The sequence below is a fragment of the Cyclopterus lumpus genome, chromosome 17 (assembly GCF_009769545.1).
Source record: "Cyclopterus lumpus isolate fCycLum1 chromosome 17, fCycLum1.pri, whole genome shotgun sequence".
Lineage (NCBI taxonomy): Eukaryota > Metazoa > Chordata > Actinopteri > Perciformes > Cyclopteridae > Cyclopterus > Cyclopterus lumpus.
Genome location: NC_046982.1, coordinates 9,654,905 through 9,669,329, shown reverse-complemented (window position 1 = coordinate 9,669,329; position 14,425 = coordinate 9,654,905). Strand labels below are relative to the sequence as shown.

The following is a 14,425-nucleotide window of genomic DNA, read 5'->3' as shown; positions in this document are numbered from 1 at the left end:
GAACAGAAGGCCTGAGGTTGTGCGATGCATGAGTAAAGTTGCTTCATAAAAGGTGTGTGTAGAAACGGATGTGACATGAGGATATCAGAGGGTTTAGGTCAGGCTGTCATTGTAAGCTCATGGGTACATTTCAATTTAATTCAGACACCAGATCACACATTGAGGTTTATGTAGGAATCGGATTATGGTCATAAAGTACACCCCTCCTCTCGCTCTCTTACACCCCCACCCTCCCTCTCCCACCCACCCTGCGTCCCCCCCTCTTTGAATGGGGGTGCTGGAGCCGTCTGCCTGTCACTGCTTGCCTCTTTGTTCAAACTGATCTTGCTTCTCTCCCTCAGCATTGCTGCTGGCGAGGAGGGGGTCAGAGGCAGCACCTTGCTGTGTGTCCGCGCGCATCGATTCCGATCTGGCAAATATCAACGTGTGAGGATGAACGGCGCATAGGCTGCAGCCCGGCGAGGAGAGGATAACGTTGGCGAAGGAGTGACGACTCCAAGACGTCTATAGAGCTCGTGCACACACACTCACGCCGGTTTCTTCTGCCTCTGCAAAGTGCTGTTTTCACCCTTGTTTCGTCGTCTCTCTACCCCGCGGGAGCTTTGGAGAGCACCTGCACTGAGGCGCAAAGCTCACATTCCTGAGGATTGCACCACTGAGACGCGTCTCGTTTTGGCAAGAAAAGGTAGGACTGAAAGCATGGACATAATTTGCTTCGGATGCATGCTTTAGGAAATCAGTTATTTGGTCAGTGTGTGATATCTCAAGTCACCGGGTGGCAGGAGGCGCCTGAGACCGCTCAGCTGCTAGAGTGGTTTATTATTATTATTAGTTATTTTCACATTGCTCAATATTTAATTATAGGCATATGTGATAGGTTATTCTTGTGTACCAAAACACGTCTTTCCTCTCGCGCAATCACAGCCTCAACCTTTAGATACATCGCACATGTATGGGATATCTTTAATTATTTACAGGTTCTGACCTGTAAATAATTAAAGATATCCCATGTGCGATTGGTGTGCTTTTAATATTGGTCTATATTTACTACCCACGTAGGGGCATGCATAAATCATCAACTCACCAAGTAATTATGTGTGTCCTTCCTTAGATGTCTTGTCTTCATAAGAACTTTGGTTACATACATTTTTAAATGTATGTAACCATACAGATGTCAAAATCAAAAGAAATCAGAGGGGAGGGTGCCTTGTTGAGATATGCAATTGTGGAAGCAGATCTGAACTCTTGAACAGGTGTTTGTGAAATATATGTGTAAATCAGAGTAATTTGGTGAACAACATGCACTGAACAACTGCCAAAATCTGATCTGCACCTGGGCATGACATCAAAGATCCTGTTATGTATAGGAACTGGAATATCAGTCTTTTCATTGAAGTAGCTGTGCCTTGTAAAACACAAAAATATTAAAAAAGTGACCAAACTATGATAAAATGGGTGATTGCCTGGTAGCTGAATGGATTTGTGAAAGTCTTGTATTGACGGTTTCTCTGTAAACAAACACTTGCATGTACAAATCACGGTGAAGTAGAAGAGTTTGGGTCACCTTGACAAATGAGCTGTATTGTCTGAGAATATGAGAGCCCCTGCAGCCTAATAAAGCCCATTATGTTTCTATTCACTAAGTCCAAGTCTTTTCTTCTTTGGCCCTGTTAGTGTGTCCACCACCAGCTGTGTTTCAAAGCCACAAAGAAGGACGTGGTTAACCAGGCAACACCACGCTTTAGACGAGCCCGAACAGAAGAAATGTACGGTGTGTGTGTGTGTGTGTGTGTGTGTGTGTGTGTGTGTGTGTGTGTGTGTGTGTGTGTGTGTGTGTGTGTGTGTGTGTGTGAAAGAGAGAGAGATAACAGAGCAGTAGTGCCTTTGGGATGAGAATAGTGAGGAATGAGGCTAAGAGACCCAGCAGAAAGTTTACAGCATGCATTTTTCATTCGGTCCGGATGTGTATCCATGAGCCCTGGCACGCATACAGCAGAGATGTGTATGTAGATGACTGCACTCATACGAGTACAGGGATCAGAGAGAGCTGTGTTGTGGGGGAAAAAAGGTCTGACGACAATAGAGTACAAGCTCAGTTCGGCTGATTCACTATCTGTTGCTGCACACTTTGCACTCGATCAGCCTCAGTGTTGTTTATCATGACTGGCTGTGGAATGGCTGCAATTCCAGGAGACACTTTGGATCACGGGAAGATGGAACAAAAAGAAGTAATGCTAGATGTTTTCATTTAGATGAAATCCTAGAAGTGAAATGATAGGACGATCTGCAGAAAGAAAATTGTTCGAGCAAAGCTGCCACACAATCCCATGTTTCTTTGTAACTAAGGATTTGTAGATTTTTTTTATTTGATAGTTTGCTGAATATTTGTGGATTTGACAGTTCAAAGAACTTAATGTAGTTTTTCAGTTTTTAAAAACATTTTCACCATACAGATAAATAAGGAGACCCAGCTTTTTTTTATATCGGTACTCTGTTATTTTTTTAAGCAAAATATTTGCCTACAGCTTTTTAAAAGTTATGATTTGCTGCTTTTCTATATTTTCTATCATTTCAAATTGAATATCTTTGTTTTGGACTGTTGGTCGAACAACACTTTGGGCTTTATTTTTTGACAATTTATAGACGACTGAAAACATAATCTGCAGATTTATTGGTTATAGAAATAGTTACTTTCAGCGCTAAAGTACTGTAATTTTCAAGAATAAAACAACACAAAAGGAGTTAATCCCTACTGGTCATAATTGAGGATCTTTGTCACCGATCTTGCAGATGGTGTATTTTCAGTATAGCTAAAGGTAATTCTCAGTCAGGGTTTGATATTGGGTATCATGTGATTATGGTGTCCACCCCCCTCTAATACAGTGATTATAGCTAACAGAATAGCATTATACAAATGCAGATCAGCACTAGTGCTCGCTTATAGTGACAATCAAAATCTGAGTCAGCCACAGTTCTTTCTTTACGGTTATGCTGCCCTGAAAATGTGTTGACTTTGTTTGGATAAAAATGCGTTCTGATGCAGCAAATGTTTGAGACTTCTTTGTTGCAGTCTGTCATAGCAGTAATTCATGAACAGCAGATCCAACTGAGAATTGAAGTAGGAAGTTTATGATCTCTTTGAACTTTAAGGTTAATTTACAGCTAGAAGGGGAACAGACTTTCTACTAACAACGTCGTCACAGTGACTGGAGCTAAAACTGTCCACATTTTCAGCACTGGACAGCTCCCAAATCTCAGAGTCCAATGATCCAACCACAAACATTTGTCAAATAGAAAAAGAGCAGTGAATTGTGTTTGGAGCTGCTGGATGGAAAAGTAATTCTCCCTGGAATTGGCCTATTGAAACCAGAATGAGTCCCCAGCCACCAAAATCCAAAAGGGATTGGACAAACCAATCCATCACTCAAGTCGTCTTTAGCCTGGGAGGGACTAATGCGGCCCACCAGGCCAATCATTACAAGCGTAGATGAGACCACAGCTGAACAGCTCACCCACACAAAGGGAGAGCTCCCTCTCTTTGTCCCTGGCCAGAGGCTCTCCTCTAAGGTAGTGACCGGTAGAGGAAAAATGTTTGGCTTTGCTTTTGGCTGAGAAGAAGCTCTTTAAGGCAGAACCAACAAATGTTATCCGCCTCTGCAACACAGAAGATTAGAATCATTTGTCACATTCATAAAGATAGTTAATATTCATTGTCGTTATGTTTTTCCCCCTAAAGTCTCACTGATCAACACTTCTTCCTTGTTGTGCTGTTGTGAGAATGAATAGATGGCTTGTGCCTCTGTGAGCATTGGCTCTGGTTATAAATACTTGAAGGACAGAGCTCAGCACATAATTAAAGATGAGGGATTTTTGGAAGAAGCCCCACCATCACGTCTATGTTTGTCTATTCTTTCATGTAATTCCGCTACTTGTTTTTCTGACCACCTTTCCCAGTGGGTGAAAGAGTGGTTGTGCTGTGGCCTGTTTATGGAAGCTCTCATTATCCTGTGTGTGTGGAGTCATAGACTAATATACTCAAGTTGATAGCTGCGTCTCATGCACCGGATCCTTTATTGACTTTGTTACCAAGAGCTGACCTCAGAACCTTCACCTTTGACCTCCGGTGTCTTTATAACACAGCTGGTGTGGAGGCTACTTACGACTAGACAGTTCCTACATGTATTTGTAGTCTGACCCTAAAACCATTATCCCCTTCAATGTTGCTATTTACTTCAACAAACATTTTAGCTACCACGCATGGGAACTTCATCATCATTTTAAGCTGCTTTTATTATTATTTTGTATCATATCACATATCATGTGAAAAGGGGCGCTTGTCGTGAACCCACCATCAGTTCCCTTCCCTTTGTTTTGGTGTCTAAACCGATCATGGCTCTGTCCAACAGCTGCATACAGCTCAACTCAAAATGGCTGCATCATAATACATAACCAAATTACATGGTCTGTCAGCATTAGGTAAATATCCTATAGGACTGGACGGTGTGCTACAATGGAATTGGCCTCTGCAATTTACATTCATGCTTATTATCAAGCCTATATTATTATCTAGCACACACGTAAGTAATGACAGCGATTAAGCTAGAGAGGCTGTAACATTCACCAATACTGCAGCGACGTGTCTGTTTCTTTTACACCTTCGCAAGGATTATTTATTACCATCAACTGTTTTATCTTGCTGGCTAACATTAGATAAAACAAACTACAAATGCTAATTTCGTTAATTAACTATCAAAGTAACAAGTACCGGTATAAAGAACAGATGAAAGAACAGACTTGCAAGTGTCCGATGGCCATAAACCAGACTCCAAAGGAATTGGTCTGCTGGATGTGTCAATTAGCCCCTATTTACTTACATATTAACCATATCAACTTGTAAAGTGATAATATGCGATAGACATTCCCCAAACAATACATTGATTGTTAGAAATAGTAATCAACTAATGAGTCACAATTATACTTTTAAGTAACAATCATATATGGGACAGTGTGGTAAGTATATAACAATTGTATTGTCTCAAAATGTGTATCTAATACTTAAGTAGTATGTTTGTTTTTTATATCAATGTTCATTTTTCATCAGTTTTCCTGGCAGGACTGGCCCACCATAGAGTCCTCTTAATAAAATCCCCCAAAAAATCAGCTTGTCTTTTCTTTTTAGTATTTATCTGAGTTAAATACGATTATTCTTGTCCAGTAAAAGGTTCAATGCTAACAAAACAATTGATCTTGGTGTAATTTGATCCTTTTTGATACACTTCAGAAAGGAGCGATGATTGATTTGAGCAAAGTCGCTTTTCTAGGTCGCTTTCTATTTCCTCTAATAGCTGTTACAATGCTTCTCAAATATTTATGTGCACACTTCTGACTAGTGTGGCTCCCTCATATTTTAATCAAATTCAATTGAATTGATTTTACTATTTAACACACTACCTTTACACGCACACAACAACAATACACATTTGACAGTGCCAGAAAGAGACCGAGGATGAAAAGACAGCAAGAGGAAAAGAGCATTTCTGAGATCATCTGCTGCCGGTCTGTTGAGTGTCGCTCCACAGCAGCTTAACAGCTCTACAGGAATCTAGGTAACAGATGGATGTTACAAGAGCTGTCAGTCTCTCACATGAATGCACACATTTGTGATACATGCATTAATCATCACATCAATATAGTTACTCTTGGTTTGCTGTTGAACACTGAATAATTAATGAAAAGAACAGAAACGTTGTAACTACCTTGTTACAACAAGTCTCTTTTTCACGCTACTTGTCTGTTGAGGATCATTCAGAGCGATCCAAATTTCCTCCTCTCTGCGCTTTACTGCACACACATATAAAATCCTATCTGGCCCGTCCTGAGCGAGCTGGTTTAAATAACCTCTGTCTCCATGCCCAGTGAGATCAATGGTGTCAGTGTGAGAGGAACGAGTGTGTAATCTTGAATCGGAGGGACCAGCTTTCTAGAGTCCTCTCTCCAACTGAAGCCAGGGCCAGAGCTGCATGAGTCATTAGTTGCTTTGAATGTGATTAGTCACCACACAGGCACACCAAACACAATGGGCATCTGAATATGTGTGAGATGGTGAGAGAGAGTGTGCATTATGCATGTGGGGAGCAGGAAGTGAATACCTGATTCAGCTCAGCTCACTTTTCCTCTTATTTTCTTCAGCAATTAATGTTGAATTTCTTAATTGTAACAAATCCCCACTGCACCATACTACCACTGTGTTTTATTTTGTCTTTACAAAATTGTGTCTGTGATCACCAACAGTTACTATTTTGGCCACACATCTATTCAAAATGCGACATTTTTGCAAACAGCAAATTAAGAATAATCATGTAGCTTCCAACTCAGCTTCTCTGAAGAGCTTTCATCGTGTCAGTGTAGTCTTGTCACGAAGTTGATAAAATGACCTTTCTTTCATTCCTCCTCCTTCATCTCCTTCCTCAGTCAGCTCAACACTTTGTCTGTCACTCACCCAGAGCTGTTATTCTGCTGTACACTTCCCCGCTCTCTGGAGGTAATAGTTTTGTGAGACATGATTAAAGAAAAAGGGAAGGAGAGAAATCACCTTCTCTTGTCAGGTCCCAGGAGGGGCATACAAGACTGACAGTTTGACTCCTTACTGTAAACCATGTTTCCATCCCGAAGTCTGCAGATTTAGTCCTGAACCTCTCCTCTTGAGCTAGCATACATTATATTTTTAGACACTAATCCTGTTGCTTCTTCTTGTCATCATCATGCCGTTGCCTAAGAAAGGTGGTTCCTGTAAAAAAAACTAAAGACATTTTTTTCCTATCTCTGAAATTCATTTCCCCAAGGTGCAAAACGAGCATCAGTTTTTTTTTCTTCTTCTGTTGGGTAGAGAACAATATTCTTTCAAAAGCCAGGGTAGAAAGAAAAAAACACATTATTGTTGGTGTATTTCATATTAAAAAAATGAATATAGCATATAAACAGAAGCTCAAGAGTTTTACTTACTTATCCTCAAATCCTCTTTGCTTAAGTGAAACATATTGTTTGGAAATAAACAATAAAACCTTGCCCAAGTATGTTTTCTACAGTAAGCAACAGAGTCATTTTATAATCGATGATATTTAATAACTTTCTGCCGTGTAGCTTTCTCATGCTAAATGACTCAATTTGGTAGCACAATGTGTAATTACTGTAGCTATCAAATATAAAGGAATCTACTTGTTTTGTTCCAACTGGAAAAGTCAGATGGAGAACTCAAGGAGTTAGTGTTAATTAGCTAGCTATAAAGATAGCGGATCAAATTTGCCAGATAAATTGACGGTTGCCTGTTAAAAGTACTTCCGTCTGAAATCCAGTACCCATTGCTTCCAAAAAATGACTGATGATCTTTTGTAAATCTGCCACTTGTATCCATGCAAACTGCATGTGGTTTAATTCACAAACTGTAATCCATTACGTTTATTTGTTATCTTGACCTAAACAGAAACGCCAGCGTGTGCTTGTGTTTGTAGACATACTTTGTGCACATAAACTCAGAAGGTGAGTTTCAGGGACCGACCTTGGGCGATTGGCTTTAGTTTGATGTGGGGCTTTACAGTAGCTGTACAATTACAGCCTTGCGCGCACAGACGTGTGTCTGTGTGTGTGTGTGTGTGTGTGTGTCTGTGCATGATGAATCAACATGGGACTCAACCTGACCTGATTAAATAAACCTTAGCAAACCGTGAACACTCAGACACACACACACACACACACACACACACACACACACACTTCAATGTAGCATGATGGAGGCATTATAAACACAACGCTGTGCTCACAAACACGATTTATCAGCTCACACTAGTGTTCCACACGTTTTTTTCTTGAAGCTATTTTCCCACCAACGGCAGAACTGAAGGAGATTTGGGTCGAGGGGCCCGTCTGGCCTGCGTCATGACGAACATGAGGCCAGTTGGTCTGCTGCTTCAACAGATTGACAGCTTAGCGCTGAGCAGTAATGTAGGACTGCCAGCCTCGTCTGTTAGGTCTCTTTGGATCTTTGTCACTCACAATGAGCTGAGAATGCGTCCTATTCAGACAACATCGTGAAAATGTGTCAGATGGACATCCACATTGAAGTTCACTGAAGCATTTTAGAGACTTCTGGCTCTTTTCTCATCAAGACACAGCTGTGCCTGTGAAAGTGAAGAGTGGCTTTTTAGAGGGAGGCGTTCGCGACATCTGATGTCTCCTCTTTCACAAAAGGTGGTACTGGTTTGTATGCGGCCAGTGTGATTGGATGGCCAGTGCACTGTATGTTGTAAATCCCTTCTGGTAAAATGTTGAAAGGCGGCTGTCTATAGAGCACACAATGTTGTATGTTGTATAGCATCCAAAGAGATGTCCATAGGCTGAACTCTGTATTCTGTTGCTGTGGATAGTGGCTGCTGGCCCCCTGCCAGTCCCTGGCCGTCCAATACAACGCTCTCTAACGCTCTCTCTTACAAGACTGGGCAAACTCCTCGGTGTCATGACCCTCTCCAAGCCTTTAGAAATCTCTTGTCACCCACACAGCTTGCTCCACCAATGGTTCAGGCCTTCAACATGCAGAGAGTCCAACAGCTCAACCCCAATCTGTCACAGCCCATCACAAGGTCCTAACCTACCATCAGGGATTGGATGCCTCAAAGTGTGTGTCACAGTGGGGTCCCACCCGCATCCATGAGTCCAGACACCAACTTGATTGCCCACCATTAAAAATCACTCAACAAATTGTTGTTTAATGGCAGTATAGTTTGGCAGGCGTCACATAGTGCTTATTTATCTGAGAGGAATGTTTTGCTTTTGCCTCACACGCTCCAGTTTTATACGGTTGAAGGTTTTACTGAGCTTTCACATGGTCAGAGAAGAGAGCGGCCATTATTCCTGTAATTTATAAGGGGTTGAACTGGTGTTGCATAATCTTCTCTCTGAGCATCAGAGATGCTGGTGACACAAGTTGCTGTTACCTTGGTGAATGCAAAGAAGTCTTTTGCTTCCCTGGATAAATTATTACTGAAATCCAGACAGTTCAAACATGTTGGACTAATTTCTGCTCCAACTACTTAACATTCGTCATGTGGTCTATTGCAAGCCTCAGGAAGGTGTAGGACCGATATTTTGTAAATAGATAATGTTGTTGTTGCTTAGCTCCCCTTAATTATGCATTATGAAACAAAGCTTGTTTTCTTCAAACAACAAACAAACAACTCACTTCTTCATTTCATACCGGTTCCGGGGCAATGAAGTCTCAGGCGTCTCTCCATTAAACTGAGAAGCTTTGGGCCACAAGCCAAATCCTCTGGCAATGTCAACAGCTTATTTCTGATGTGTGGTAGGATTTCCTCTATGCTGTGCAGTAGGAATGCCCCAGAATCACTTGTTGTCACTGCACTGTGTTGAAACTTAATCCAATTTTTACTTCCAGAGCGGTTCTCTTAAGAATCACGATTCTGCATTAGATGTAACAATGTCTGCTGCTATGAAACCAGTCCAATCCCGGAGGACAATGTTGTAGTAGGTAAATAAGCAGTGGTGGCTCAGGTGGAAGAGAGGGGGAAAAATGTAAAAATCTGTGGAAAAAGGCATCGTCTAAATGGAAAGCACTGAATACAAGTCAGTCAACCGTGTCTGGCCCTCTAAGTGCCCTTAAAGATGCAGTATTGTTTATCTCTTTCTTACATGATAACAATACATACAATGGACATGATACATGTTCTTTCCCTCTGTGTCTTTGGTTTTGCGTTGGTCTAATTAGTTTTGAAAAGGTTTTTGTAAACCAAACAGCTGGGGAGTTTTTTTCCGCCAAGCTGCCCATCATCTGTTGAAAAACCAAAATCACCAAACTATTTTCACCTGACAGAATAATTGACTGTATTTATATCACACTTGTATCCAAAGCACTTTAGAATTCCTCTCTCTCTCTCTCTCACACACACACACACACACACACACACACACACACACACACACACACACACACACACAGACACTAGGACCATACTGGGGCTTCAATAACACTGTAACTTCAAAATGCAGAAGTTTCATATTGACAGAAATGATCACACACACAGTTCAGTACAGAAGGTTCTGTACATGTCTGTAGGTTTAATGTTTGGAATTATAGACTAAACATATTGTTTATGTGTCTTGTCATGAACATACAGCTTTATGGCATGTAGCAGTAAAACAGACTTTAGGTTATTCCAATTTATGTCGAGTTATTTTATTATCATGTCAGATTCACGTAACTCTTTCTTAATGTTTGTAAACAAACATACATTTTAATTTGGGCAAAGCATGTTGATGCCGAGTATGAGAGCACTGGACATGTACAGATTAATTATCTCATTGTATGACTATGGGTGAAGAACTGCTTTATGATGATAATATGCTTACATTAAGGAAGATGGAGACTCCTGCAACTCAAATAGTAACAGCTGAACCGAAAGAGAAACGAATATCTGCAGTACATAAACCTTTGAATTTCTGCCTCTACTTCAGACTGATCCTGGTTTCTACCCCGTATCTCCCTCTGCAAGTCCAGGATGGGGCTCAGTCTGTGGGCAGCTGGGCAGCAGATCCTCTTGACCCTGATGCTGCTGCTCTCTTTGGGCTCTGGTGAGTTGTCTTCCTTTTCCTTTCTAAATTGCATCTCCAGGTGCTGCAGAAATGAACCAGCAGTTTATGATCTGAAGGAAAAGCTCTGACGAATAATGTTGGTGCTCAAGTAAAAAAGAAATAGTGAAGAAGCAACTGGAGCAAAATATGGAGAAAAAAATATCAGTCCTTTCATTAATTTTCCATAGACATGAATACACAAGACAGGTCTGCTCTAATTTGAGTGTTGTAAGTAAGAGCTGACATGCTGAGGATGTTTTCAGACATGCTCGGTGGGACTTAGCTGGAACACCTCCAAGCCCATTTCTGCAAGTTTAGTCGACCATCTGTTCCATTACAACTATGCATAAAATTCCCAATTATGGAACAAAAAGACAAAACATCTCAGAGCCGGAGGTTTGAGTTCCCACATGTAGTCTGCTGACTGCCTGTAGTAAAGATAAGTTATTCTCCTTAATTACTTTTCCTGCAATGGGCATGCCTGATAGCTGGTCAGTGTGGATTTTCATTACAAGGAGAAACTGCATCACCCATTTCCAAAATACAAACCTTACTGGTCATTATGCTTTGACTGCAGAAGATTATTACTTCATCCAGCATCCAAAAGTAAACAAAATAATCTAACTACTACTAAAAAAAATGAAAAAATTAATTTGAACTTGCTATTTACTCCCAGAGACGAAATTATTATATTGTAAAAGCGGTTAAAACATTTATATTATTAGCTCACTTTTTAGTCAGTAATTTCCAAGTTCACCACAAAGTTGCCCTCAAGCAGTCAACAAAGTACCACAATATACCAAACTGGGACATCTGGATAATAGAGTTTGCTGTATAAACTGTGATGATGGACAGCTGGCAAGCAATGTTCCAGGTTAATGATAAATACTGCATATCCATCTGCTCTGTAACATGAAGTTCACAATGTCTTCAGTCTGCTAACCAGAACAAGTGGAGTTTAAAGCTGTCTGTTTTGGATTTATTCACGTTTTGGCCTTGGAAACTCTTGATGGTATCACAACTCTGTGGCAGATGCTCATCGCTAGAGAATATCTGGTAAATACATGGTCGCCTAATATTTCCTGACTTCATGAGCTGATAGGAATCCCTTGAATGTGCCAGTTATCTATAAACTGTTGCAACATAGATTGTCGGAGACATAATGCTAAAAAAAAAAGATACAACGCACCAGTTGTGTACAGCTACATTTACTGCAGTGGAGGGGGCCTCTTAAAGGGGAGGTTAAAGGAGTTGGCCCATATTTTGGGATAGAAAATATGTATGTGCTTTCTTGAGAGTTAGATTAGGTCATTGATAGCGCTCTCATGTCTGTACAGTAAAAATGAAACTACCGTGCCAGCAACCAGTCAGCTTAATTTAGCACAAAAACTCTTGAACCGAATACATGGTGGAACAATATGTATAACTTCACACAATAAATAAATCTTTGTTTTGTCTGTGCTTTTCAAAAAACCCTGAGGAACTCTGTGAAATGCAGTTAAAGGCTCCAGTAAAAGCAAGTTAGAAGACCTTTAGGTATCATTAACTGTTTTCTAATAAAAATGCTAGGCCTACCACATGTGTTGCTGTGGTAGTATGTGTTAGTATGTCCTTATTATATATCTGGAAGCAATATTATTATTTGCATGAAATCATCAAATTGAATTAGCCAGCACAACCAATTCAGTTTATGAAACACTGCCATTGGCCTTGAAAGCCTCGTTGCAGTTTACCACATCTCACTGGACTCTAGAAGAGGAGTGACAGGAATAGGAGAAGGCATCTGTTAATGATAGAGAGTGCCCTTTCTTGTCACTTCCAGATCTCTCTTCTTCCTTTCAGGCTGTATGTCTTTTGTCCCATCTGTCACCACCATGTTACAGGGTACTTGTCATCCAAAGTCTCTCAATTTGCTCCATGCAGTTTCTTATACTCCTTTTTATCCTCCATCTTCCGCTTTGATTTTTCTTATTACTCTCTTCCCCTATCCCTCTCTCATTCCTGCTCCCTGTCTTGTTCTGGCTCTCCTGCTTTTCCCTGATATTTGAGATTCTGTGATTACATCTGATTTGGGGGAAGGCAGCGCAGGCGTTCGTTCTTCAGCACAGAGAGATGCTCTCAGGGGGTTCAGCTTGTGAAAGCAGTCCAATCTAAATGCAGATGGAAATATCTTTAGGGGATTTAATTCCACCATGTGCAATATTCCAAATAAGGCGTGTGTGTGTGTGTGTGTGTGTGTGTGTGTGTGTGTGTGGGGGGGGGGGGGGGGGGGGGGGGGGGGTTCCTAGGTCCTCTTGTTATGCTCATATTAGCTTTTCTACACATTGATGCATTTGACTAATGGTGAGGATTTGAAAGAAGAGATTTTTTTAATCTTTGAGCAAATATGTAATTATGTCTTTTGCCTTTGTGTCTTCTTATGTGCCAGAGACGGTCACACCTCACCAACACGTTCTCCTCCCATCTCGTAACATACTGGTCAGGACTCTTGGCACCACTGAGCATAAACAGCATGAACTAACTCACTATGAATTATAAATGACTATAAATTATTTGGTTTTGATCATTGTTTTTTTTTTTATAAATGCATTTTAACTCAAGGTCCTTTGTGCTTGCTGTTTCCTCTTCATCTCATGGAAATGGATAGACTATGATCAGTTGTCATGGTGATAACTTGGTTGTCCTTAAAATGACATTTTGAGGATATTACCTTATAGAAAATGTATGTATTGGTATGTCACGGTCAGGTGCACAGAGGTTAAAGCCACAAAGAGACAGGAATTGGTTTGCAGATAATCTCGATACAGGTGATCCTGTTGTCATGGTTACATTGAACCTGTATGTCATGGCAACCAGATAGAGCGGGTTGCTGATATCAATCTGCGTTACCAAGAAATTGCCTCACACTGTGAACTTGACTTTACATTGATGCTTCTCTTGCATGAAATATCTTTAAATGAATTAGTTTGACTGACAGTTGGAGTCATTTATGTGAACGAAGAGAGAGGAAACATAGGTTAGAGATAAGTAAGTAAGAGCCTGTGAGCCCCTGTCGTCACGTGTGTGTGTGTCTTTCTACTCTTGTCTATGTGTGTGTTATTGTGTTTGAGTTGCTGGGATCCTTATAATGGGTCCGCGTTATGTTCCTTTGCTGGAATGTTAAAACCAGCTCCTTGTTCTCGTGTGGAAACATGAGTGTGAACTTGCTAATGAACCCCTGAGGTCTTGTTACCGAAGCAGACACCTTGGTTAGAAGCTATAATACAGCCGATACTTTCTTTGTGTGTCATTTATCCTATAATCAAACACCAGCCTTGTTCATATCTGTCAAAAAGTATATGCAATATATTGTTAATTGTTTCCTTCCCTTGTATGCAAAATGTCCTCCAACATATTTAATAGCAAAATCTAATTGTGCCCTGTTCGTCCCCTGTAGGTGCAGCCTCCTCCAAAGTGAACATGCGTAGGATCAGGCATCCTACTGTACAACAAACGCTGGCAGGCAATGCCGTCCTCCCCTGTGTCTTCACCCTTCAGACCAGCTCCTTTAGCCAGCCTCCCCACCTCCTGTGGACTCGCATCAGGCTACCAGCAGAAGGAGAGGGTGCTCCTCTGGAGCAGATTGTGCTTTCTGTTAAAGGTAGATCAGACACAATGATGTGGTTTAGCTGTTATTAATACTTAGTGGATCACTCTACTTCTTTCAGTCAGATAACCTTTCTTAGAGTGCTTAAAGGTGCTCTTTAGTCAATGTTTCCATATTAATCATAACATAGTTAAATAACTG

General features: G+C 40.9%; 1 protein-coding gene across 1 annotated transcript in view; it reads left to right on the top strand.

Moving 5' to 3' along the window:
• Positions 1-289: 289 nt before the first annotated feature.
• The window catches only part of LOC117746736 (neurocan core protein-like), a 36,612-nt gene continuing 22,476 nt past the window's right edge, over positions 290-14,425 (top strand). The window contains exons 1-3 of the mRNA XM_034556038.1: positions 290-685; positions 10,522-10,638; positions 14,075-14,278. Coding sequence (XP_034411929.1) covers positions 10,566-10,638; positions 14,075-14,278 — 277 coding nt within the window. The 5' untranslated portion in view covers positions 290-685; positions 10,522-10,565. The remainder of the gene's footprint in view (positions 686-10,521; positions 10,639-14,074; positions 14,279-14,425) is intronic.